A 27,646-nucleotide genomic window follows, 5' to 3' on the forward strand; every position below is an offset into this window, starting at 1 on the left:
ATTCCTGCAATCTGATTTTCAAATACTCTTGCACTCAACATTGTGGATATCTGTTTCCAAAACAGAAGAAATATGAGGAAGGAATGCTTGTATTATGCTAAGGCTGAAAGATATATAAAATATAGAACTGCTTGGAAAATCTCTTAATAAACACTGGCCAGCAGGTCGCTAGCCCAGATCCCTGCCTCATGTGCATCAGAAACCTTTCATCTGCTCTGAATTTACACACCAGTTCCCTTGGGTGGAAGGCATCTTCTTGGCGAAAGACCAGAAGGCTCACGGTCCCTTCCATCTTGGTGCTTCTCAACAGCGAAACAACTTCCTCCTGGGATTTGCCTGCTAGATCAACTCCATTTACCTAAAACAGACAAAAAGTTTTCAGCTGCGATACTGGGCAAACAGATAACAAGAGACGAGACACACATTCTAGAACTGATCATGTCTGCCGTGGAACATGGTTCACTGCGTGGTACATTCTGCCCTGATCTGATAAGCAGCACCAGGCTGCTGGGGCTAGTAAAGAAATGCAGACCAGTTACCTAGAGGTGAGGCAGGAAGCAGTCAACCCTTCAGGTCTTATCCATAAACCAAAAGCACAGCCACTAGTGCATTAACAAGTAACCAGAGATACAAATGTATCTACAACGCCAAGTTAACACAAAACTTCCTGGCTTTGAACTGGGATATCTTGATGCCCTTGTGCATCACAGATTTCCTTACACCCAAATAAAAAGATGCCACCCTTGCAGAAGACAGTAAAAACACACTACAAATATTTTGGTAAAAACATTTTGGCTTTCACTGAAATTTTACAGAAAATTAGGATGATAACTTTTTAATCCCTAAAAAGCAAACACTGAAGAAGAATCTCTACTAAATAATATTTTTGGAGGGCTTGCAGTATTTCACTTCAAGATTTTTCAATGTTTTAAGAAAAAAGAATTTACCGGGGGGGAAAAAAAAAAAAAGAGAGAGAGATCTGAAAATACCACTTCCTGGGGAATCTCATCATTTTTTGTAGAAAGTAGGATATGATCAGCAAGCACTACATATTTAACAGGAACAAGAGTGGAAATTTCTTTTTCAAAGTATTCTATATTACTCTCTTTAGAGAGAAACAGCATTTGTCTAAGGCAATTAAATATATCATTTAAATTGTAATATCAAAATTCCTGTAGTTTTAATGTTCTGGAACCTTTCCCCCACTGAAAACCTTCTTATATAGCTCAATGCATTACTATCAAGGGATTGTAGGAAATAGGTCAGTAATAATAGGTTCAAAGAAAGCAGAACTTTTCCAGATAATTTTTAAAAATTAGTCACTTGATACTTGATTTAAATATAGGCTTGCAAATATCCAGATACTCAGAAAACCTTTTTGCCCACAGAACTGCTGATATTGTAGAAATACAACCAAGGATACTAGAGAGGTAGGTTTAAAATACGCCTGAGAGCTACAGAAGATAAAGCCTAATCCTGAAGAGATACAGATCGCAGACCCTTCCATTCCTCAAAAAGAAAAGCAAAAGCCTCTGTGATGTGTCACAAGTAAAGTAATTACATGATGAAAGGGAGACACAAAAATAAAGCGATCACCTTTAGCAAGGAAGAAGGGCGGGGGCCCTGCAGGGAGAGAGGGGGAGGGAGGGGACAGGCTTTTTTATGATTTAGAGGCAAAAATAAGCTGATACACTTCCTAAATGAAACAAGCTACCATTACAAATGGGGACTAACAGTACCCCACTTACAGCCTGAGGACAAGAGGCCCTTTCTGGAAACAATACCCTAAACACAATTTGTACTTAAACCTTCCCTTTTACTGGGCCTCTATCACTCTCCCTTTAAAACATGGTGTCATGCAAACAAGACAAAGAGGAAAGAGGAAGATTGAAGGAATCTAGGCCCAAAATGTAGACACAGGAAAAAATCTGGAAGCTATTCCTTTGCTCCGTTACTTTTCAAGAAATCTTTAGAATAAGAGCTGGAGTTGCAGAGCTCAAAACTACATATGAAACTACAAGTTAAGAAAAAAGGATAATGTCATAAAAATTTACTTTAACATTAGTGCTTGTTTTTTTTCTTAATTTAAGTATAGTTGATTTACAATGTCATGTAAATTTCTGCTGTACAGCCAAATGATTCAGTCATACATACACATACATTCTCTGTTTAAATATTCTTTTCCATTATGGTTTACCATGGGATACTGAATATAGTTCTCCGTGCTGTACAGGAGGACCTTGTTGTTTATCCATTCAATATATTTAACACTAGTACTTATATGCTAGTTAATAATTATGAAACACAGTGCCTGCCGCTAAAAATACAGACTATGTTTTCTAAAGAAAACACTAGAAAAACCACTAACAAAGTATCCTCTTTCTCCATCTTTCCCCCCTTTATTTCTACATGCACAACATTCACACAAACTTCATACATAAGAAATTATGTATCTTTATGTATGTCAAAGATAGCTTCAAAGACCAATGAACCAAATGAAACCCATGAGGTACAGAAAGGAAATTTTGAAAGACTATTTCTTTTTTTTTCCTGACATTTGATTTTTATGTCTCAGTTCATTCTCCACGCTGACATTTCCAAACTTCCTTGTTCTTCTCATCAAGACACACTGTTTTCATTTACTTCATTTGTCTCTGCTCTGATTCCAGAGGAGATAACATTTCTATGCTGCCAGACATAAATTTAAAGTCATCCAGAAATATAACCTAACAGACACTGTACTTACATAATGACAAATGTTATGTTATCTCATAAACCAAATGTCCAAGTAACTAAAAATTTATGAGTAAACTAAATGAAAAGACATTTCGCATCAAATAACACGGAGAAATGTAAAAGTGAAGCGGAAATACAATGTTTTAGGATGCATACTTCTGCTAAATTATATAATTTAATTTCATATTTTGTGAAAATGTTCAAACGACTCTGACCCTTCAAAATGGAACTTTTCAAGAATCATGGAACATCCGAAGCCACTCACCTCTATGAGTCTATCTCCCGCCTTCAGTCGGCCATCTTGGATGGCAGCCCCTCGTGGGAGGATGTTTTTCACATAAATTGGAGCTGAGCCACCTATTGTCACATCCCGGGAAGTGATGCTGAATCCCAAACCTTCTGTACCTGAATATATAACAGAAAAAAAAAAGAGGTAAACAAAATGAGATACCTTGAATTTCACAAGTATATCATACATGAAGGATCTGTTATTATTCTCTACCTCAACTTGACATTTTGTAACTTTCACACTGACCTACCCATTTAATACTTTAAAAGTTGTAAGATTTTTCAACATAGACTAAATTATGGAAGGTTTAAATGGTATATATATCAAAATTCATTAATCTAAGAAAAAACAGGAACCTAGTCAGACAGATGAAAATAATATACAAATATGCCTGCTGAATGTTTTTAAATTTGTCTAAATATTTGATTATGAAAATAAATAATTTCTCTATGCAAAAAACCCCCCAAAAAACCTGTTAAAACCCATAGTATCTCAAGTATCAAGTATGACTGTGCAATAATGGTATCCAGATTTGAAGGGTAAGCAGTGAAGACAAGGAAGAGAACAAGTCCAGGGAGATGGAAAAGAAACAATGAAATGAGAAATGTTTCTAGACACAGATAAAGGAACCTCCCCAAACTGACAGGATGAACCATATTTTCTTCGCCTAGTTCTCTTCTAGTTCACCTAAATCCTACCGTTTATATTTCTCAAAAAAAAAAAAAAAAAAAAAAGGCAAATTACCCATCTGAGATCATAGCTACAAAATCTGAGGATCAACATATGATGTTTAAAGGTACTGAGTACTGAGTACTGAGTGTACTGAGGCATCTACACTTGACTGTGCTAGCGTATAATTTCAATTCCAGGCTCTTTGGCAGCTTTCTCGACAGGTACCCTTACAAGCGCAATACAGTGAAAAGGGTTATGTCACTGAAACCAACATGCAGTGAGCCAGAAAGAGGCAAGAAAAAATGTGAAGATAATGATAAATTTCTAATGAATCAACAGAATTTTTATAACGCTTCCAATAATGATTCATTTCTACCAGAGCTTTTAAAAACTATAGTAGGTTCCATTCCAGTTAAAATGATCTGAGGACAAATACCTGCTCAATAAAGGAAGAATAAAGAGATATGTAAAGGTGAAAAATCTACAGAATTCATTAATTTGATGCAGCACTCGCTAAAAAACTGTAAGTCAGGGTATGAATCTCTAAGTAAACAAATATGGGCAAATAGACATGAATAAAAATGTGGGTTGGGGCTTCCCTGGTGGCGCAGTGGTTGAGAGTCTGCCTGCCAATGCAGGGGACGCGGGTTCGTGCCCCGGTCCGGGAAGATCCCACATGCCGCGGAGCGGCTGGGCCCGTGAGCCATGGCCGCTGAGCCTGCGCGTCCGGAGCCTGTGCTCCGCAACGGCAGAGGCCACAACAGTGAGTGGCCCACGTGCCGCAAAAAAAAAAAAAAAAAAAATGTGGGTTAAAGAAGAAACAAAGTAGAAATGATGAAAACACAGTACATGTAACAAACACCTACTGTAAATATTCTCAAATTCAAACGAAACATTCATGTACTTCAAGTCTGAGGTCACTTTAATGTGCCTGGGCTGTTAATTCCTTAAGTCTTCTGTGAGGACTTGAACAGCATATTGTCTATATGAAATTCTCCTAATGATTCTGCTGGGACTTTTCCATATGCTTCTGTGCTTTCGTGAAACTCTAATGACTTGCAATAACATTTATTAAGGAAGAATTCTAAATTATTCTCCTTTCGCAATATCAATTTCTATGAACTACAAAGACTGATTGTTATATGAAACAAAACACTATTAAAATATCAGCAATAACCCCTAAATCTGTACGCCAAAAGTTCAGGCAATGACCTTTCAAAGAAAGATAAATAGATATCAATTTTCATTTAGCAAAGCCAACAAAACATTTTGCACTGACTGAAATAGATCACTGACCTTCTCCTCTGACTTTATTAAAAAGCTAATTTCTACCAAAGAGCAGGGTATTTGAGAAGGCCAAAATGACAATAAATATTAAGAAATCATAATTACGGAAGCAGGTACATAGGGGCTCTTCTATTTCGACATGTTATATGACATAGTTCCGAAATTATGCCAAAGAATCATTATGACAAAGGCTTTCTTAGTCCTTAGCGTTGACCTCAGTTTATGAAGAGCTTCTGTCATTCAAATCGTGTCAGTTCATTTTGAACTGAATTTAAAGTTTAACACTGACAAACCCTACATTTTTGATGTACTTCATTAAAAAATGTTAAATGTAACAATAATAACTGGTAAAAACATCGCCTGTTAACTACAATGAAAACTTGTTCAACCTCATACAATCATTAAAACATCTCTATTTAGTACTAATCACAGACAATGAGCATTCTTTGTCACTTTTATTTATAGTGAACATTATTTTTTTATACTTGTAAGCACTGGCAGAATGCACAGGCAGCTTCCACCTTTTGCCGTACATTCTCATAGTTAATAAAGTAAAATCAGGCCAGATCTATGACGCTCTGTATCAGTTATATAACCCAAGGTCAGAAAAATGTTTAAAAGAAAACTATTATTTCTATTTTTATGTTGACTGAGCATAATCTTTCTAAATTAACTTCTGTAACATGTAATCATGTATTTTTAAATGCTACCAAAATAAAACTGTTGATTTCTGTATTCAAAAGAGTGATTCTTTTAATGGCAAATAAAATTTCACTTCATTTAAAAAGTTCATATTATTTCATAAGGTGTTAACATATTGTAATTGTATGGAAAACTGTAATAAAACAATGAATATGCCTATATCAGAGTAAAAAGGCAAAGATATTTATGAACTAAAATCTTTATGACAATGGAAAATAGTCTTCCTTTTTGAAAGATCCCAAGCAGAATTTTATGTTTTATACAACTCTCTTTGTGTTTCTTGATATGCTTTTGCTTAAAAACCACGTCCTTTCATTTGAGTATAGAAAAAGGAAGAAAGAGAATCTGATATTCCTCACTTATGCATTAACAGGGCTAAAAGGGGTTTAAGCTGATGTGATTCCGTATCTGTAAGGGGTTCCAAAAGTGGAGTAAGGTTGTCAATTCCTGATCAGGTCAACCAAGTATTTGGAGCTTAAAAAGCCAGTAACCAGAAAGAAGGCATCTGTGGTTCACATAAATTTCAATGAAAGAGTATGATTTAGAAAGGAAATAGGAATCTCAGAGTTTACAGAGTTGCAAACTCTACCCCGAATGGAAAGAAGAACGGTCTCAATGTCAGGACACGGAAAAGCTTCCAGTAAGAATCTGCAGCTGGTGGCCACAGGACTTGAGGAAATCGCTCAGCCTCTCTGGTTCATTTCCAACTAACTGTAGGAGTTGGTTGAGCTCATAAAAGGAGAAATATTCTTTATGATGACACCAATTTGAAGGACATGATTTAAAAATATATAAAAATGCTCAGCTAAAAGAGATGATTAATAGCAAAAGTATATCTCAGTGCCTGGAGGGGACGGTGACTGGGAATGAGAAAGTCAAACCTAGGAGCCTGATCTGAGTCATCAGGGAGGCCAGCACAGAAATGAATGCCTCCTGTACGCAAGGATGCACTGTCTAAGGGCGGGGGATCCTTAAATAAACACACTGATGTAAGGCACAGGTAATAAAGTATTAGCAAGGCCCATTCCGATTCCCCTTGTCACCTTGAGGAAGGGAAGAATGCGATATTCTGGAAGAGCAGGAGACAAGGGGCCAGTGGCCTTGCTTCTCAGCATTTCACCGGGAACCACCAACAGCTTCAAAGGAGTCAATCCCTTCCCGTCACCAAAGGACGGGCTGAACTGGAGGAAGGACTTCTAACGTCCTCTAGGGGGGCTGTATGTGGACATCAAGTGGGGCACTCAAAACAGTCAGAGCCTCCCTGATGCTTTGGGTTTGATGGTAACATCCTGAAACCCATTTCCTTCGTTGCCAAAAATGTTACGGCAGTCGTAGCTGCTACTTTTTTCATAGAAACATAACGTTTAAGGCCTATCCTCTGATCTTCTACGTGTTAATTTTTATACAGCAAAGTGAATCTGAAAAGCATAAAAAATATACAACTGTAAATGCTTTTTTAAAAAGATGTATCAGTTCTTAATAATGAGATAAGACTCAGGATGCTTTGGGTTAGTTGGTTGATTTTGAAAATAAATTCTGTGAAAAACAGGAAGACAGGTCATACCTTTCTTAAGCTGGATGTTAAGCTTCTTGCCTACTTTTTTGGTGTTGTAACTACTGCTGGGACTGAACACGTGGTGTACGGCTGGGCCCGGAGCAGCGGGCGGCTTTCCCGAGGGCTGTGCGCTCTGAGGTAGGAGTCGGGGGTGAGGGTCCGCGTGCTCGGGCAGGGGGTTCGGCCGGGGCACCCTCGGCAGAGCCTGCGGCCCTGCACTGTTCACACTCCTGTGATCCACATGCTGGCTGTCGGGGCTGAAGCGGCTCGAATAGTAATTGTTCCTCTCGCTTTGCGACAGTTGTTCGTACTGCTCTTTATTTGCTGCGGGAACCACATGGAACCAAATGATGGATGTCCGCATGGCTTGGCGAAACATATGTTGTGCTCTGGGTTTGAGAAAGAATGGAAACTTAGCAAATGAAGACTGGCAGACTCGAAGATGTTACGAGCTTAATTAAGTATACTCATTAAGCAACAAGGACGGACAGACTTTGTTGAAACTGAAAACAAAATTCTCATAACCCATTTATCAATCGGGTTTGCAAGCTCTGATAGCAGCAGGGCTGTGTCTCCAAATATAAATGTCTCATTCTCTAGATAAAAATGACAAAGTTATGTACAACTACAGGCAAAATACCAGTATTTTGGTATGCCCTCCACAGAATACCCTCCACTGTAAATCATTCAATCATACTGCAGTTTTAAGCACAACAGGTATTATCATTTCAATATTAAGAGCAATTAAATATAAGCTCCTCTCTACAACGTTATCCAATACGACTTTTAAAAGTTATAAAGTATTTCCTTACAAGGAGACCAGTCGAGTTTTTAAAGAAATATATTTATAAGTATACTTAGAAAACTTTAGAAAGTGACTATCCATTATTTATCAGAAAAATTAATCCAAGGTTGTGCATGCAAAAATCTCAGGAATGCCAATGCAGCTTCAATAACTCAAAATGTTAAGAGCTGTTGGCCACTATGCTATTCCAAAACCAGCCCAAGAAGCTACTCCATCTTATCTGGATCCCTAGTCAGGTCTTTAACCAAGTCCTTATGATTTCTGCTCATTTTTGCCTTGTTTTATAGGAACTGGACAATTTTTGTCTTTTTAATGGAGTAAGGGCTTGAGTCAGGATAAGGAAAATCTGAGTGGACACTGCAGGTCTAAGGAGCTTTGTCTTCCTATTTGTCACACTATATGTGACAAAGTTGGACGTGTGAGTTAAAAGTATAATAAAAACTAGCAACCTGATGGATTTTCCAAAAGACGAGGAAGTGGCCAAACCGTAAAGCCTAAATCGGGCCCATAATATTTTAAGAAGTGCTGCGTCAGTCAGAGGGCATTTGGAAACATAGTCTAATGACAGTGATTACCTGGAGTTTGATGAAATTTTTAAAAGCTAGATAATGGCAGAAAATACTCCTCTCCAGCATGAAGGCAGAGACCACAGACATATGGTCTGAGGTACCCCAATCGCCCGCACTCTGTCGCGCCTGATGCAGGGAAAGTGCAGCGATGAGGCAGCACACACTTACTGTTCAAATCTTCTATTTCGAAGGTCGCCATCATTAATCCTGACAATGCAATCATTCTCATGAAAAAGGTTTTCTTGTTCAGCTTTACCACCTTTCTCCAATCGTTTTACTAATAACCCCAGGGTTCTGGAACATTAAGAATGCAAATCATTACACATGTAATATTTCCACCGTGCACAATGCCCTACTGCTTTAATGGCGGGATTATACTTACAAAGACTGCCTAATAAACGGGTGCGTTAAATTGCGATTCAGACGTTTAAAAATAACGCCAACACAGAAATCACAACAGTATAAATGGTGTGTCGAAAGGGATCCTTTCAATAAATATGAGCAATCGTTTCCGGCGTGTCAGTGTTATGCTTCTGCAACAAATCGTACCCTTCTCTCTATGCTTAAAAATGCTCCCGGCAGAGCCGGCCCGATGGCTCCTGGCCGTGGCGGTGGGCAGCACGGACGAGCATGGGCTGCAAGCAGCTCTGGCAGATTTCTGTTTTAAGCCAGCCGGTAAAGTGCTGATGGCAGCCCCACCTTTCCATGAAAGGAAAGGCAACAAGGAGAGGCTAACCCGTACATGAGATGGAAAACTGGGAAGATTCCAAAACCAGAAGAGTTTCCATTCTTGGCATCTGAATTTGGTAATGCCTCATGTTCTGAATTTCAAAATTTCTTAGGTCTCCCAAAAGTTAGTAAGTTGTTGCCATTATTCCCGTCAGAAGAAAACAGAAAGCCAGCGACAGGTTCCAATAATGCCCGTCACCATTCACCCCTCCATGTGGACTCAAATTTCAAGTCAAAAGAAAAGCCCAAATGAACTTTTAGAGACCAAGATGGAGAAAAAAAAAAAAAATTATCACGAATGTACTTGGTCTAGAGCACTAACTCCTTGATGGACAGGATGGACATTCTTTATACCCTGGGACAAATAACAGACACTATATGTGAACACAGCTTGATACGAAATAGGAATCTCCATCTAGTTCTGATGCTCTGACTTAATTGACGGTTAGCATATAATCTGTATCATGATCATGTTAAAATTTTTATGAACTTATTTTTGGCTTGTCCCAAGCTTGCATTTTCTTTCATAATCCTAATATTTAGAGACAAAAAAAAAATGCCCATACAGAAACTAGCATTTAGGGGACTTCCCTGGCGGTCCAGCGGTTAAGACTCTGTGCTTCCAATGCAGAAGGTTCGGGTTCAACCCCTGGTCAGGGAACTAAGATCCCACACGCCGCACAATGCGGCCAAAAAATTTTTTAAAAAAAAGAAGCCAGCATTTAGAATCCTGAATAAATTAAAGTTGAAGATACCATCATTTCCAATCGCCTGTCTGTATTTTCCAATGGAGTACAATTTGCAGTACCCTGTATATGCTTTCCAGTAGAAAGATACTCCAATAGATAGCGTCCTTCTTCTTTTAAACCTTTGCAGTAATCGCTGTTGTTGATCTCGCTCCCCTGCTATTGTTACTTGTACACACATCTTATCTCTACTGTTGCACTGTGAGCTCCTGGAAGGTGGGGAAGGTGGGACTCAGCAATACATGCTCCAGCACTCAGCTCATAGTAAGGTCTTGACAAATGACAACTGAATGAATGGGTGCTTGAGTTTAGCTGAAGCAAACAAGCCTCCTATTTCTAATAAGCTTTTTGCAAAATAGAATAAGTGAAATAAAATCCAGATTCGGATCCTTTTTTTTCATGACGGTGTCACTTATACCAAATACAGGACTGAGCTGAAATGAATTGAATTAAAGCAAAGGTCCTTTTTTTCTTTTTCTTGTTATTTTGCAGTTTAACCTTCTTTCTTTCATAGACATTTACTGAGTCACTGCTTAACTTCATTCTAATCTTTATTATTAAATATAATAAAGAGGCATGGTGTTTTACTATGGTTAAGCATACCTACCTACAAGAGTAAGAGGAGCTAACATTTAAATTGCCTTTTGTCATGTTACTATTTGGGGATTAGCACCTACTAGCGTAAGAGTCTAAGAAGCTTGGTGACTAGTAAAAAAAATATGACGTAGGTTATTTTTCGTTACTTGCCACCGTATATTGGAACCACTGATAAATAAATATAAAAATTCTCTCAGCTCAAAGATAAGAAAAAGTACACTGACACAGCAGCATGAGTAACTTAACTGTCTGAGCTCCTAACTGACAGGAAGCGATCTCTTAATGTGCCACGCCAATACTTAAGTGACCACTAAAATGTCACCAAGCCCACAGTCTCTCTCCCCAAGCTTCCCTACTGTTCGTTTGTCTCTATGGGCGACTGAACGAAGTGTTCTATCAAAAGCATCCCATCATTAAGATATACCAATGACTCTGTTGAATGGGACAAAATAATTAGAGAAATCAAATTAAATCACAGTTGTTGGTAATAGTGGAACCAGAAGAAGACATGGGGCCACTTTGGCATCCAAGCAGCCATGTGAGAGCACAGGGGAAGGCAAAGATGACTTGGCCACCATGGGCAGTCTTAACAGAGCCACAGCTTGGTACCACACCTGTTGCTAAAAGCTGCCTCTGGAGACCAACAGGGCTTCTTTCAAGTTGATGTATTCAGCCCCTGAGTAAAAATATGCCCTACCAAGAGTCACTCCAGTTAATTAATTAGTTTTTAATTGGTGAGATCATGAGTGAGTTCTCAATATGGTTACAACATTTCTGTGATCTAAAGTGACTGAAAAGTATTATGCCTTTATGTATTCTGAAATGTTTTGTGTATTCCAAAATAGTCCACAGAATATTCTTAGAGAAATAGAGAGAGACAGACTATGTTTAATGGAAATTACTTAGCAGGTAACTAGCACCAGTCATTTGTTCAAATTTATACATTTATCTCCAACAGAACCTTTCAGTATCTATGACAATTTAAACAATATAACTTGGAAATCCGTAATTTAATTCTACAGAAGTGGCATTAATATTTTTCAGATGAATAGGTCTATAGATTTATATTCATCTAGGTAATCATTTTCCTTTTCTTAAATCTACTTTTTTTCCCATGGGAATCATTCTACAATAATAATCCACAGTAAAAAGGCCTGACATGCTTCATTCACTGAATGACTTGTCTTTCTATACAAGCCCTCATATATGGCCAAATGCATGAGTAACCCTAACATACAGTAAAAATGTTACAAATGATAAACAAATACGCTATCGCATTTACATGAAATGTTGCAGACATTTATTAAATGAGGTTTTAGAATCCAACGTTGTAAAAGTAGTTGCAAAAACCTCAGAATCCTCTTTCTCAGCACTAGAGGCGCGGGAGCTGATGGGGGTGGGCTGGGGGGGACGGGTAGAGGAGCAGAAGGGGAAGAATTTCACCCTGACTGACACAGCAAGTGATCAGGGAATCAACGGGACAGACTGAATTAAGGAGAACTTAGTAGCCTGCTGATTTCTAAGTACTTGACCACACTATTAGAATCACCCTCTCCAAAAGAATGGATTAATTTAAAAGGAAAACGGTACAATCTGCAAAATTATCTCATTTCCTTCACTAGGTGAAAGTGATTACAAAAGGAATGGGGATGAACTATCAAAAAAACTTTACAGGAAAATTGAACTGATAACGTAACAGCCAGACTGAGAATGAAGAGGGCCCTCTGAAGGGAAATCAACGGGAAGTAATAACAGAGACTTTCATCTTCCTGAAAAACGTGTGTGTGTCAGCAGTTACGTCTCCACACCCGCCACCGCCCCGGGAAAGGCGACTCGGATAGCACAATTAGAAACAAACTTTAGGGATCTATACTGCAAATTCAACCAGCAACTAGAATTCCTTCTAAAGGAATAAAGAAATGAGTACCGATGGTGTTGTGGTTCCCATAACACTCTTATTAGAGAAAATAATTGAAGGTCGTGGCACGTCGCTCTACCGGAGTGGACGGTGGATTTTCTTCTTGGCAGTTAGTACCAGAATTCCTTACTAGGGCAACCACTTTCCATCAGAAGAAGAAGCCACTTTGCGAAAAACAGGAGAGGCGAGCAGGAGAAGAGGAGTTGGGGGAGGGGTGGAAGCTCTGCTTGTGGGGAACAGTCCAGGGACAGAAGCACCAGCCTGGCTGTGCTGGCTGGCACAGGAGAACGAGCAGGTGTATTATTAACATAGCAGGGAGGGCGGCTCTGTGAAGCCATGGCTACAGGGCTCAGGGGTACAAGGGACAGACCTCTTCACCTCCTGCGTGAATCTAATGTGAACCCAACTTGGCAAGATGCTTTCTGAACGAGGGGATTTCTTCTGGTAAATCGGAAACGTCCCCAGATCTACTCCTCTCCCCTGGTCCTTCTACCTGTTCAAAAATTTAGGGAAAACAATACTACGTCCACTATGAACAAATCCCACTTCTGAATCATTTTCCTAAAAGAAAAAGTAAGTAAATACACACGTTTCTTTGAAGTCTTTCATCATGGCTTTTGTACCATGTTCCTTAACCCCCCAAAGAGGGCAAAGAAGAAGAATACAGCCCCAGAGAGCAAGCCATTGAAAGGCGGCATCTCTGTACATGATTTTGGATGCATAATTAGGAATTTAACTGCTTAGATTATATTAAGGATTGCACCACTACATTTTTACAAGGTTCATTAGCCTAATTATACACTTAATTAAAACAAACTCAGTCACACATGTTAACATTTTCAATTCTAAGTATAAATTACAGCCAATGATAAAACTGAAAATAAGTAACAAATGTTTTATTGACATCTAAACTGGCTGAGCAAGTCTGAGTTTTGCTTTGATAATGTAAACTCCCACAACTGCCACCCAGCTGTATGGAAATGATCATAATTCATCTTAATAAAATGTGACATAGTAGAAACACCACAAATACAGTGAAGGCAGAGAAGGCATGCGCAGAATGGGCTCGCATCAGCAAGACCCTCTCACCTCACTGAGTACTAAACAGGGGGCTGGCAATGACCTATATTCTATCCCTCAGAACCACAGCCAGAATGCCAACTTAATATAACATCTTGACTTTTTTTTTTTTTAATCTTTAGTGGATGAGATAAAGTAGACCCAAAAATGGTAAAGTAAAAGTAGAGAATTCCTTTAGATTAGGGCAGAAATGATAGGCATCGTACTACTACATTTAAAGAAGCAAGATTTACCTAAATGTAAAATACAACTTTCCTCTCTAAAACAAATGCATTTATGTCCCTTTCTTAGAACAAAGCAAGTCTGCAACTGAGAATGCACAACCTAAAACTTACAGACGAAAGACTACAGATTCAGTAAAGTTAAATTGTGTTTCTTGGAAAATACTGAAATTAAAATCAGGTACACAGAGTTCAAGTGCATTTTTATTCTTTTAAAAATGAACAGTCAACTTTAAAACTCTACAGTGAACTGAAATACGGTATACAAGCCTTGGATAAATCTCTTCTTAACACCTGAGTCGTTTCCATGAAATTCAAATTGGCTGTAATTCTTTATTAACAGATACACCCAACTAACTAACTGTGTACTGGGATTCTCAAATTTCTGATATAAGAGTAAATTCTCATCTCACATTCATGATGGAAGAGATCGTTTTCTACTGTTACACAGACTCATGAGCACTTGCCTACACAACCAGGACTCCCAGCAGTTGGAGGAAATTTTAACGGCATATCACAGGAACAAAAGTGGAAGGTGAAATGTCATTCTTCTTAGCTGCCACTGCCAAGGACCTCACTAAAAGTATTTTACATGTATTTTATAAGTCCATGTATTTTCATATTTTAACCAGACAAAGTCAGAGGAGTGCCCCAGCCCTCAGATGTGAAGACCGAGGCTAAGTGAAGCTAACTTGCCCAGACCACACTTCCTCAAAAGACAGAGCCAGATTCTGTCCCAGGCACCTCTGGCCTCAAAACATGGGTGATTCCTAACAACCCCTCTGCCAATAACATGAAGACTCAGCATGTGGTCCAGGCTGTCACCGACTGCCGCAAAGAGGGAAGACAGCACAGCTAACTGGAAATTCTGGAAAAAGATGAACTGTCTGTTTTTGATGTTATAGAGCAAAAGATAATAAAATAAAGGTTAGATGAGCTAAGAGTTATAACTAACATTATTTATAACCCATGTAAATATTAATCAGAGTAGCCAAGTTCACAGATTTTCACTGAATAAGTAAGTAGAGGAGTATGCTTTTCCTTAAGACCTTCCAAAGATGTTTGCTAACTACTCTTGTATACAGAATAGTTAAAAACTTTATAAACACTTCAGTTTTTATTTGAGAGGAAAACTGTTCAATATGTGTATCTACAATACAGAAAACAAACATTTATATTTCACTCCTTTTCTATAGTAATCTGATCACAGGAATATATACTTTCCAACAGGGTCACTTTTATTTCAACTCCAAAACCTAAACTTTTAAAATATTCTTCTGGGGATGTGACTGTTTTTTTAGCTTTACGTGGCAGAATTTATGGATAGTAATACAAGTAAGAAAATAAGTCCGGGAAAAAAGTCATGAAAAGAAACAATATGGCAATCGAAAGGTTTGGTATTGACCCTTCACCTGATACTCTGTCAAACTGAAGATAAATGGCTGAAAAAAATCATTTGGGATACAAATCAAAATTAATCAGACAAATCAAACGATGGCACATCTGCAAAAAGAAAGTTGAGAGCAATTAATAAGTAAGGCATTTGGCAGCAGGAGGCAGCAGCAGAAAGCTTAAAACACGCAGACCCATACACATACACACTCCTTCTTACCAAGGACTGTTTTCCTAATTAAAGACTCGAGATTTTTCCTCAGGTCTCATGGTTGACAATCAGATATTGGGAAGAAGTAATCTGTGGGTGCCTATTACTAACTGGAGGATGTTAAATGCGGTTGATTTTTTTCTATTTCCCTTCCTCCTGGGAATTTGTTAGAATCAGTAGGGTACAATGATGGGAAATAATATACGGTTACAATAAAGAGGCTTTCTCATCAACCAAGTAGGTGGAAATAAAATTCTGGACTCTGGCCCCCAAAACAATATGAATAGGAAACATAGAAGAAGGAATTTTAGATATGAAAAATAATAGAATGTAAACTCCATGATGGCAGGCATTTTTTATTTGTCTGCTTCTCTAGAGCAGGGCTGGCAAATTACGGGCCATGGGCCAAACTTTGACCCGCCACGTGTTTTTGCAAATGAAGCTTTTCTGGAATACAGCCAGGCTTGTTGGGTTATCCATGTCTATGGCTGCTTTCACGCTACAATGACAGAACTGAATACTTGCAGCAGAAACTTGGTGGCCCACAGTGCCCAAAATATTAACTATCTGACCCTTTACAGAGAGTTTGCCTAGAACCAAGAGTGGTGCCTAGGAGACACCAGATCTTTAAAAACAAACAGACAACAACAACAAAACACTTGCTTAATAAAATAAACAAACATACAATTACTATTTGCATAAGAAAAAGCACAGTGAAAGAAAATTCCAAGGGCCACAGGGCTAAGAATAAAGAATGTATATAAATGGGAAAAGGCCCCTTACAGAAAAGGCACGGAGAAGCAGACTGCACTTTTTTAAGAATGATATGCTTTAGCCATACGTGTTCCCAGAGGGGAAAAGATCAAGAATATTCACTGTAAGTTAGACTGGGAGTCCAAGTAGAGGAATAATAGTTATTTTTTTAAATAACACAATGATTATTTCTCGAAAACCTTCAACAATTTCTCTGTTATTTACTGAATGAAGTCTTACAGGCCATTCATAAAGTGCTTTCTAACCATCTCTCCAGTGTTATCTTCCAATACACTCAGTTTCAAATCATTGACTCATTATTTCTCAGCAAATCACACAAATTTGTATGGAGCATCTTCCCTTCATATGTTCTCTTCCTAGAATATCTTTCCGGAATATCACTAGCGTAAGTCCTATATCTCCTTTAAAGAACAGATCAAGTTCTACTGCTTCATAACATCCAATAGTCAATAGCCCTACTTCCTCTAAACCCTATGGCACATGTGCACTGAGTTCTTTAGACACATAGTATAGATCTTTTTATATACATATTTCTCAATTAGACCTTACGTCCCTTAAAACTAAATACAAAACCTTATTTCATAAGCCCAGCCCCTATTTCAGAATATACTTTTATATTTTGCTTTCTAAATACTTAACATTATAACATAATCGTATTCCTAAGTAATCAGAAAGGCTCAGGAAAACTCATTAACATCAAGGCAGGATACATTCTTATTGTTTTGTTTCTAATACAGCAATGCAGAGCTAATAGGGATCATCACAGTAAGCTTCAGTGAGCAATACCGTTGGGCTAGGTCCTAGAAATATAAAAAAATATAACATGAAACATGGTTTTTCTGCCAAAGGAAATGACAATTACTTGGCATAGCTTTCCTGAAAACAGTAGCACTTGTGATTTAAATCAGGAGGTTATGTTTGACATTTAAATCAGGAGGAAATGAAATTACATGTGTGAAGTGAAAATCAATTTCAAGGTAACAAAACTGTGAATAAAGAGTTCTGGGTGGGGATCAGTTAACTTTATATTTTTGAATAAAATACAAGATGATGACTAGAGAAAAACAGAGCATCAAGGGGAGACAGCACAGGGACTTCCCTAGCAGTCCAGTGGTTAAGACTTCGCCTTCCAATGCAGGGGGTGTGGGTTCGATCCCTGGTCGGGGAGCTAAGATCCCACATGCCTCTCAGCCAAAAACTAAAAAAGAAGAAAAAAAAAAAAAAAGCCAGAAGCAATATTGTAACATATTTAATAGAGACCTTAAAAATGGTCCATATCAAAAAAAAAATCTTAAATAAAAAGGGGGGAGGGGGGAGACAGCACAGTCTCTCCCATGCATTTATTTTGTCTCTGTTTCTACCATCCAAGACAGTGGCTGGGGGAACGGCAGCCACAAGCCAACGGTCACTAATGTCCCCAATCGGGGAACAACATTCAACCTACTCTAGAAAATAGCCTTTTTAAATTGGCCCAGCAGGATTTTTATATAAAAAACTTCATTATACCTCAGGCCATAATAATACCTAAGTAGCTTTAAAAATTTCTCTAACATGGACTTCACACTCTTCCAATTTTCCTGAATTATATTTGATACTCGAGATGTTCAGCATTGAGTTTCTTCTCTTTATGATGTTTAATTCCCATTCTGCACTGTTCCTTGAGACTTTCTGACTTAGAAATTGAAATCAGAAAGCAATACTGACATGCATGTGTCACTTTTAGGAAAGTAAGTATTCAGTAAGTGTTATTCAATTAGTTATATCTCCCAAACTGAGAGGGCCCAAGTATGATTGGAATTTTGTACAAAGAAAGTTATTCTTGGAAATTTCAACTTACAATCCATGAATATGTATTCTTGTATTCCCACTGGATAATATGTGCAATTTCTTCACAAGTCCTGATTAATTTCTTCCTTTCTGCTGCACTGCATTGCTTAATTTGCCCTTGCAGCCACCATTGAGCGGATGTAGCTCCCTTTATAAGCTGTCATCACAATTAAAATCATCTCCTACAACAAGCCAACTTCAGTTACCTAATTCAGACAATCCCTCCTCTATCAGCTCACAGAACACCTATGATACAGGGATGTCGGCATTTATCACAATTATAATAGTGTGAGTTCTTGGCTATCACTCCATCTTGACTGCAAACCCCTGGAGAGAGACTGTGTCCTGCTCATCCTTGTCTCCCAGCACCTAACACAGGAACCATCACACGGTAAATGCTTGGGGAGGTTTCTGACTGACTGAGAAGAAACCACGTGTCAGCATTTCTGAGAACAAGTGAGATAGGTGTGTCTGGCTCCTGAAGACTGGCGTCTATGATTCTTCAGCAGTCCTCCTGCTGTTCTTTGCATTGTCAGCCTCACTCTGAAGAACCATGACTGTCAAGGTGATGAGGAAGCTCAAAGATGCATCACAGGTGTTGGGGGGAAAGAATTCTGTTCTGTTTCCCAGTATGAAAACTAGTAATGCCAGAAAAGGATTTATAAAGAATCTCATTTTCTTAATCTCTTTGTCCCTTGTATAGGGAAGCTGTACAGGAGATTCCTCATTAAGTTGCCACATCAACAGGGATTAAAAATGACTCAGCTATAAAACACCTTCTAGTTCTGTACAGGGATCCTTGTCTCCTTGAATGTGTTCTGTATATCGAAACGAAACGCCATGGTAACCAGTAACTGTGGTCGATTTTGTGAAATGCTTTCCACTGAATTAATCTGCAGTAGATTTCTTTTTCTATCTTATACTTCTTTTGCTTAAGGCTTTTTAACCCATTTCATCCTAGTATCCTTTCACACTGATGTAGGAAGTGTGTAATAAATGACAGAAAATAACGTTTGTAATTGAAATACTGGTTTAAAGCTGGTACATACACGATTAAATCTCATTTGTGATGAGTTATATTCCACAAACAGTTAAAGGCACACTAATAACCGGGAGGCTATCATCCACGCATTTTACCCTCTTCTCATATCTTTCTACTCATGAAATAAATGGAAAAAGGGTTTAACTTCTGAGATCACTTAAAATTATAATTTTTAAAGGAGATAAAGGCAAGGGCCATTTTGAAAACAACTAAGCTTATTTAACTGAAAGTCCTTTGAAGACATTTCAGTGACATTTCTCCAGAGTTTTAAAAAAAAGAAGGAAGAAAGTGAAAGCAGTCATAACTCTGTGAATGTAACACCCCCCCATCCCCAATTCAAGGTGAATTTCACATCTCGTTAGATACAACGCTCACATTCAAGCCTCGTACTCCAGAAGAGTTCTACGTAAATCACAGTGTCAGCTTCCAGACCTTCCATAAAGTGTGTGCTTTACCAAAGACATGAAATCTGGACTCGATACTGTCAGGAACATAAACCGGGGAGGCAGTACAACTGTGCAAATACTTATTTTGAACGATTAAGTAGATAACTCAACCACATGCTTGTAACTGATGTTTCCTCCATCTCTCACAATGTACTGGACGCTTGGAACTCCCTGACAAGGGTTGAAACTATGTTCCTATTCTTGGTCACTGGCCTAAGGTGACTCTCCAGCTCCCCCTTTTCTTCTCCCAGTGTAAAAGAAGTTAAAAAATCGATAAAATGATAACAATAAAAGAAAGACGATCAAACTAAGAAGCCAAATAGTTCATAAATATGTTTCATTTGGGTAATAATTAGATGGGTAAATAAGAGAGGATGGAAGTAAACTTCAAAGGCTAATGCCCACCCCAACCCCCCTCCATGGGGAAGGAGGCAGCATTTCACTTGTGGATGATGGAGGCTCACCAAACATTTGATTAGTTGCAAATTCAGTTCATAGTATTTGAAAACATATAAAAGCAAACATACACTAATTCTTTCACAAAAAGAAAGCAGCAGGATAAAAGAAACTCATATAACATTTGACGTTTTTAAGGATATATGTTCTATGAAGTAATGAAGTCATACTAACATATAGTACAAAATTTTGATATCTGAGTGGGCAGATTGAAGAGAAGGAGACACAAGTCACACAGTAGAAAATAAATCTATAGTTTGCCTAACTTAAAAAAATTTCAAACATAATCATAAAAATCATATAAAATTTAAGAACGAAATAAACATAAAAGCAAATTTTAAGTGAATCATTTTCTATGTTATCTAGATAATTTTTATTGGATACATTTTTTCCAGAAAATTGCTTTAAGCTCTCCCTTACCTTTGCACATTCAGCTGGAGTTCTGGCTCTAAAGGCTATCATCAATTTGCATGGATGTGATGAAATTATTAGGATAATTTAATGCCCGATTTCTTCATCAGCCTAAGTGCTTTCTGTGATTATAATGCAGTGGCCCCCCAAACGAAAAGCCTTCTATTAAGCACATGCTAAGTCAACATCACTCTATATCTGAGCATAAATGAAGATAAAACACTCCACATTATGATTCAATTAAAAACCTGCAAGATACGTTACCTGCCGCCTCGAGCACTGAAAGGCACTACATGGATTCCCAGAGGCCCTCCATCGTTGGGGACTTGTACGAGCTTTACCATATCACTGTGAGACAATATGATGAATGAGGGAGCATGAACATGGACCATCACAATCCGAAACTCAAACCAAACCAAACACAAAACCGCAACGACACAGACACACAATAAACAACAAAGGAGGACAAAACGAAAAATCCCACCAGGCACACACACATATACATACACGTTCTGGAATAGAAGCATGGTGATGAGGGCACATTCAACTCTACATACCTGCACGCTAGTCTGATGGCATGGGGTGGGGAGGGGGGAGCAATCATCAGAGATAACTACATTAAAAATGACACAGCACCGCTGCTCTCGACCACACTCTTCTGTGTAGTCCAAGTATACATTTTGTGATCAAATCTCTAGACTTCTACTGGAAGTTTCCCATCCTAATATCTATTCAAGGACTACGAAGATTAATGGGATAAAGATGCGTCAGGAGCACAGCACTTTATAATTTACAGAGTGCTCCTACACATGTCACATCATTGATCCTCTCCCGCAAAAGTCCAATAAGGTCAAAGCTTTGCCCCGGGAGGTGGCAATCCAGATGGGATACAGCCACCCTTACTTCCCAACTCAGAGCTCCACGGAAGGTCACCATCCTACTTGCTGTAAGCTCACTGCACATGCAGGCAATGCAACCCCACGGGATACCCGTAAAAAATCAAATGATTGTCCCAAGGGTGTTTGTAATTGAACTCTAAAGTCTTTAAGCTATTTATATGAAGTAACAGGAAGTTACTTCTACCACATAACTACAGTACTTTAATATCAATATCAAAAGCCCGAGTTTAATGCAATTGGTATAATCTGGAGAATGTAAATTTTCTATGCCATTTCAATGAGATTCCACTTTCTTTGTAGGTATTTCTGTGGGTGTGAGTACTGCACAGAAACCTAAGCAGTCCTGATCTAAATCAATATTTGGAAATACTATTTCAATTACATATCTAGTTTTAAGCAATCTGGACAACCATAAGTGATTACGAATGGACTTGACCAAGATCACGATACAGTTTTTATGCAATGGAAAATGCCAATGCTACGACTGTATTTCTATGTGCATAGATTCAATCACATACACTAATTAGGACAAAATTGAAATTTTGTCATATTGCCAACATATTTACTAAAGTAATACTATTTAAATGGATATTTAATTTTTTTCTATTTTCTTAGAATTTCCTAAAATCCTATTTGAGATACTGTTCATACCATTTGAACACGTATTTAATGACTGGTTTGTCAACTAAGATGGTTTGCCAACTAGTATGGTAACTTTAATACATTTATTTTACTTTATATCCTTTCTCAAAAGAACTATCACAGTACAAGTGTTTCTTAAGTGTGTAAATACTTAGAGAATGCTGGTTGCTGAATATCCAAACATAATCTGATTCGAAGCCTGTTTAATCTCACTGAGAAAGTTCTTATAGCCCTTCCTTGGAAGACCAAGAAAAGACAAAATTAAGAGTTTAATTATTAATATCTGGACCCCAACTTTTACCCAAAATCAAAGAAAATATTTAGAATGACTGCCCTCCCTGCTCTAAGGTAACTTAGAAGAAGTCTTGAGAACATCTTCCATTCAAACCTGCCATTATTTAAGATAGTTGTAAAGTTGTGACAATATATGGAAGTTTTTCTTCGACCTTTTACACTTTAAATCATGTTCAAGATCCCTAACCTGTAATTTTGTATCAAATACCTTGAGAGATTCTATGTCTTCAAATCAAAAAAATATACACTAAAATGAGTAATGCTTACATGATTCAAGTAGTTTTTCAAGTAAATTATGTCCACAATTTCTTTTTTAATTTAGCAAAGTTGAAGAACGAACAAATGACCAAAATACTGACATACAAAAGCAATCTGAAAACAGTTACAGTGCTGTGAACATAACAGACTTTTTTCAATCAAATACTATTTTATATTATAATTTAATAGTATTTGCCAAGGCATGAAACTCAGAGCAGGTACATGGGAATTTCCATGCTATAGTTCTTACATTAGATCATTAACTCAATAGATGAAAGATGCTCTTTGGAAAACAAACCAATGCAAGGCATGTTTTAACTAAGCACAAACATAACGCATGCCATATGCTTTCAGAACATTTGCTGCTATCAGCGAAGCTACATGGATATTACAGGGTTAGTTGAAAATGTCAGTAACTTACTCCAGAGAAAAGCTGGGTACGTTCTCCACACCAGTGTCGGCGTGCCCCACGGGCTCAACACGGCTGCTGTCTTCCTCTGTGCCATCCTCATCCTAGAGAGGGTGCAACACAAAGAGAAGCAGACTCTGAGTCAGGTTCATTCTTATGCAGTGAATGAAAGGAAACTGAATAAAACTGGAGTCTAAGAGGCATTATGGTAATGTCAACAATATCTCTCCTCTAGCAAGGATGACCTTTAATGATAAGATGGGTTTGTACATGTGCAAAGCTGCATTTTAAAGCAACAGTCTCCTGAGTTAGTACATCTTAGGGGGTGAACAAGATGCCACTGCAATAAGGAAAGAAAACATTAGGACTTATATTAACCCTCTTATCATTTTTATTTCACTTTTCAGTATATGTTTTAGGAAGTAATTATATATCACTACAATGTTATAATTAATAAATAAATGTACATTACACTGGGGATGCATGGTTAACATTTATACTAATCCAAACAGTTGAGATCATTATAAACCTTAACAGCTAGCAAAATCTTCAGTCCTATTGTCAGTTCCCACTTCCTATTAACACACCTTGTCAAAATGAACATCAAGTAAGCACAATCCTAGACTTAGATACTTCATCCTGTGAAATCTCACATAAAGTTACCCTAAGCCAATCAACTGATCATTTAGAGGTGAAGGCATTAAGATCTTAGCCATGAGGGCTTCCCTGGTGGCGCAGTGGTTGAGAGTCCGCCTGCCGATGCAGGGCACACGTGTTTGTGCCCTGGTCCGGGAAGATCCCACATGCCGCAGAGCGGCTGGGCCCGTGAGCCATGGCCGCTGAGTCTGCGCATCCGGAGCCTGTGCTCCGCAACGGGAGAGGCCACAACAGTGAAAGGCCCGCATACCGCAAAAAAAAAAAAAGATCTTAGCCATGAAGAACCACTTGTGTTTACTTCTGTTACAAAGGACCCAGCGCTGGGAAAGGCACAAAGAGTAAGATAACCAACCCCAGTAACCACCACTGTATTCTTCCTTTTAGAAAGGCAACAGTTTGTAAAAATTATATTCCAACATGCTGCAGAAATTGGGTAAACATGCTGGTGCTTCAAAAGGTGCATGTGGAATAAATGTGATGGTTCATAAAAGTAAACGAAATGTCACCCAAGAATATGCCTTACTTTATAATCTTGGCCACTGTCTTCACTAAGCAGTTCACTAACAGTGACGTTGGCTTTGCAGGATCATTTGAATAAACATGCTTGATGATATCAATGGTCCTATTATCCAAATGAGAATATTCAGAAAAGACTCCGAATCTCCAAACACAGTGGCTAAGAGGCTCGTGAGGGTTTCACCTTGGATCCACAATGTGCGTAATTTATGTACATGTACAATTTGTTAGGTTTACCTTTTCTACTGTATAAATTGGATAACAGTGAGTTTATATGTGAACTTAACTAAACCACCTAATGAGAGTCCACCATTAGAGAAAAACTGTATATGTTTAACCATGTATTTAACAGACTCATAGTAGAAATATATACACCATCAAGAGACATCAATCAACAAAATGATAAGCAAAGGTTATAGGTTCAAGACACAGCATCAAACAATATTTCAAATTACTGAAGCAATATGAAGGCAAGGCAGGGCAGCTGGTAATGCCCAACTGACATTTCCTCTGAGAATCTACCAGAACAAGAAGCTGAAGGCACCGAGTGTTTCTCTGAGTTTACATAGGCGCCGCGCATCCTCAATGGCAAGGCACTGCCTGAAGTCAAGCTACTTGAAGACTGATGACCCTGTGTTCTGCGAGGCTCTAAAATGTACTTCTTAGTCACCTACCTCTCTTAAGCACCAGCACGTAATACATTTCAAAGGTGAACCAGCATCTTGAACCTGCCTAAGAACCACGCTTCACGTAAACTAGAACTCCCCAAATTATGCTTTTCCATTGGGAGTGGGGGTAGGGAGGAGAGAAATGTGATTGTATTTATATAAATCAGGTGGAAAACATACAAACGGTCTTATGGGTTAAAGACATTTTGTTTCAGGATTCATTAGTAATGTAAACACCGCTGACACACCACCATGATGTATAACCAACAGAAACAGCTATGTGGCACTGTGAAATGGCCACACAAATGAAACACCCCAAACTACAGTGCTGAAACAGTAACGGATAATTGACACATTCATTGTTCCCGCAGCGGCCATTATCAGGTCCCCAAGAGCACGCAGAATATTATTTCACGTAGCTGCATATGGTGTTCAGTTATTTTGCAAAATTCACCGCCCTGAGGCTGGGCTGCAATTGCTGTGGGAACCACAGTGTCCGGATGTGTACAGATCAGCTCCTATATTGCTTTATTTTGTTGTTTTGTACTTTTTAAAGCTGCAGCTGAACACAGTCACTTTTAGTAGGAGTTATACACTGAATTCCGTCATAACCATAGTAAATGAAGCTCAGTTACTATGTATGTCAAATCAAGATGGAAGGTCTAGAGTATCAATTTAAGCTACATAGTGTTAAAAAAATTTTTCAGGTGAGTCAAGGTACTTTTTGTCCTTTACCTTCTCTCCATTTTACAGCAGAGTGTAGTGGTTAAGAGTTCAGATTAGAGAATTAAACAAACCCAGATGTGACCACTAAGTGTGCCGTCCGCCAATTTTATAGCCTTAGGAAAGTTATATACCCCTTTTGTATCTCTATCCCTTCTTCTGTAAACTAGGAACAATAGAAGCATCTTCTTTGTAGGACTACTGAGAGGAGTAAGTAAGATAATCCACGTCACAATCATAACATAATACCTGATACATGGTAATTGACAATAAATGTTAGCTGTTACTGAAAAGAGAAATAAACAATAAATATATGACATATAAAACATACCTTAGTAATTGTTTTAGGGTAATGTTACACAGCTATAAAATATTTTGAGAATATATATTTGTCCATACATACCTTGTGCCTTGCAGTAAAATTCAATATTAAACATATTACCTACTCAGTTAATTACAAACTGTATCATCTGCATCTTATAAAGTTGCATAAAACCCGACATTTGTTGCACTTTGTTGTATACAACGTGCTTTCATCATAAAAGGCCTCCGGAATGAGAAAACCTATTAAAAAATATAAACAACGAATGCTGTATACAATCCAGTAAATGGTGGGAAGAAGAAAACAGGGTTGTTAGTTGAGGAAATTTTCAAAGATAAAATAGATGTGAAGAACCGTGAAGGGTCTATGATTTCACCCTACTTGAAAGCTCGTAGTGAGCCTGCCATAGCTTCATGGATGTCACAGAGGACACGAGACTCCCGGGTTGGAGACAAAGGACAGTTCATTACAGCAACAGCATTAGCCAGAGCCTCACCTTTTATGTACTGATTCCTAAGCTAAAATTCTCAGGGGCCCACACAGAAGAAACATAAGCCCAGGGAACTTGAACCTTTTACATAGGCAGTAAGCATGTCTGCCCACTGCTTTGGAGAGAGACACTATGCCTATCTTCCAAGGCTTCTTTCAACACATTGCTGAAAGAAGAGTCCGGAACAAAGGCCTTTATTCTCAAGATGTACAAAAATGCAAGAGAACCATGGAGAATTATCTCCCAACAACAGAGTTTAATCTGAGCATTGCCAAGTGATAGCATTTATATGATCACTAGCATACTAAAACTGGGAATATGATTAACAAATGCTCTACGATAACAATGTCTTTTGAATAGTAACATTAAATTGTACTAGATAAAAGAGTCATACCTTCTATATCAAGGAAAAACTAATTTTTCAATGTGGAACAATATGCCCAGCCAAACAGAAAAAGCAAGTGTGAAAATTCAAAACACCTCTCAGACATGCAAAGTCTTTTCTTCCCATGGACCCTTCCACATAAAGCTATTTTTGGATGTGCTCCAGCAAAATCCAGAAAATTCAACAAAACAATGGACAACACCCAAGGAAAGTCCCAGAATATGGTGACAGTCCAGAGAAGCAAAAACAAGTTCAGATTAGAGCAGCAGGATGGAGAGGTCTGGGAAGTCAATCTCCATGATAAAAAAAAAAAAAAAAAAAATAGTTCAATATTTTTGAACATTTGGGAAACATTTTGACAGACCTGATAGAGAATGGGGGGAGGGGAATTAAAGATATGTATAGAGAAAACAAAACAAATTTTTTAAAAGTCAAAGCAATTAGCTCCAAGCACAACAAAGGGAAATGTGTAGGAAGGGACATGTAATCCGAGTACCTACTTCGTTATGCAGTGAGCAGTTCTTACATCACCATACAATGTGACAATGGCTATTGATTTCACTTGGACTTTTCACGTAACAATACTGAGAGGATGGGAAAGGGGCAAGTGAAAGTGGCATAAAAGGAAAAAACCCATCTTCCATAAATGGTAAGTCAACAGATGTCAGTAACTGATAACCAGGAAAGAGCAACATAAATATTTTATTCAGAAACATGGAAGTAAATAGCAGAACCAACGTCTGCATAAATTGGGAGTTGCTGCCTCTGGGGAGAGGGGCTGCGGGAACACAGAGGAGGGGAACACAGAGACTGCTAGTTTTCTCATTAAACGCCTTCCAGCATGATATATGTAATTTTATTCTGACTACATATTTGAAATACCCACCAAGAGAGGCTCTTTAGGTCCACCTCAACATC

General features: G+C 38.2%; 1 protein-coding gene across 23 annotated transcripts in view; it reads right to left on the reverse strand.

Annotated features, from left to right (window-relative positions):
* Positions 1–27,646, reverse strand: part of PARD3 (par-3 family cell polarity regulator) — a 639,255-nt gene that overhangs the window by 274,200 nt on the left and 337,409 nt on the right. For all 23 annotated transcript variants that reach the window (XR_004348311.1, XM_032621841.1, XM_032621839.1 and 20 more), the window contains 6 exons: positions 22,980–23,071; positions 20,730–20,813; positions 8,784–8,909; positions 7,251–7,630; positions 3,002–3,141; positions 230–358 (listed from right to left, as the gene is read on the reverse strand). Coding sequence is in view for 22 of the 23 variants with exons in the window: in XM_032621841.1 (XP_032477732.1) it covers positions 230–358; positions 3,002–3,141; positions 7,251–7,630; positions 8,784–8,909; positions 20,730–20,813; positions 22,980–23,071 (951 nt within the window). In the remaining variant the exon portion in view is untranslated. The remainder of the gene's footprint in view (positions 1–229; positions 359–3,001; positions 3,142–7,250; positions 7,631–8,783; positions 8,910–20,729; positions 20,814–22,979; positions 23,072–27,646) is intronic.

Source organism: Phocoena sinus, chromosome 2 (genome assembly GCF_008692025.1).
Source record: "Phocoena sinus isolate mPhoSin1 chromosome 2, mPhoSin1.pri, whole genome shotgun sequence".
NCBI lineage: Eukaryota > Metazoa > Chordata > Mammalia > Artiodactyla > Phocoenidae > Phocoena > Phocoena sinus.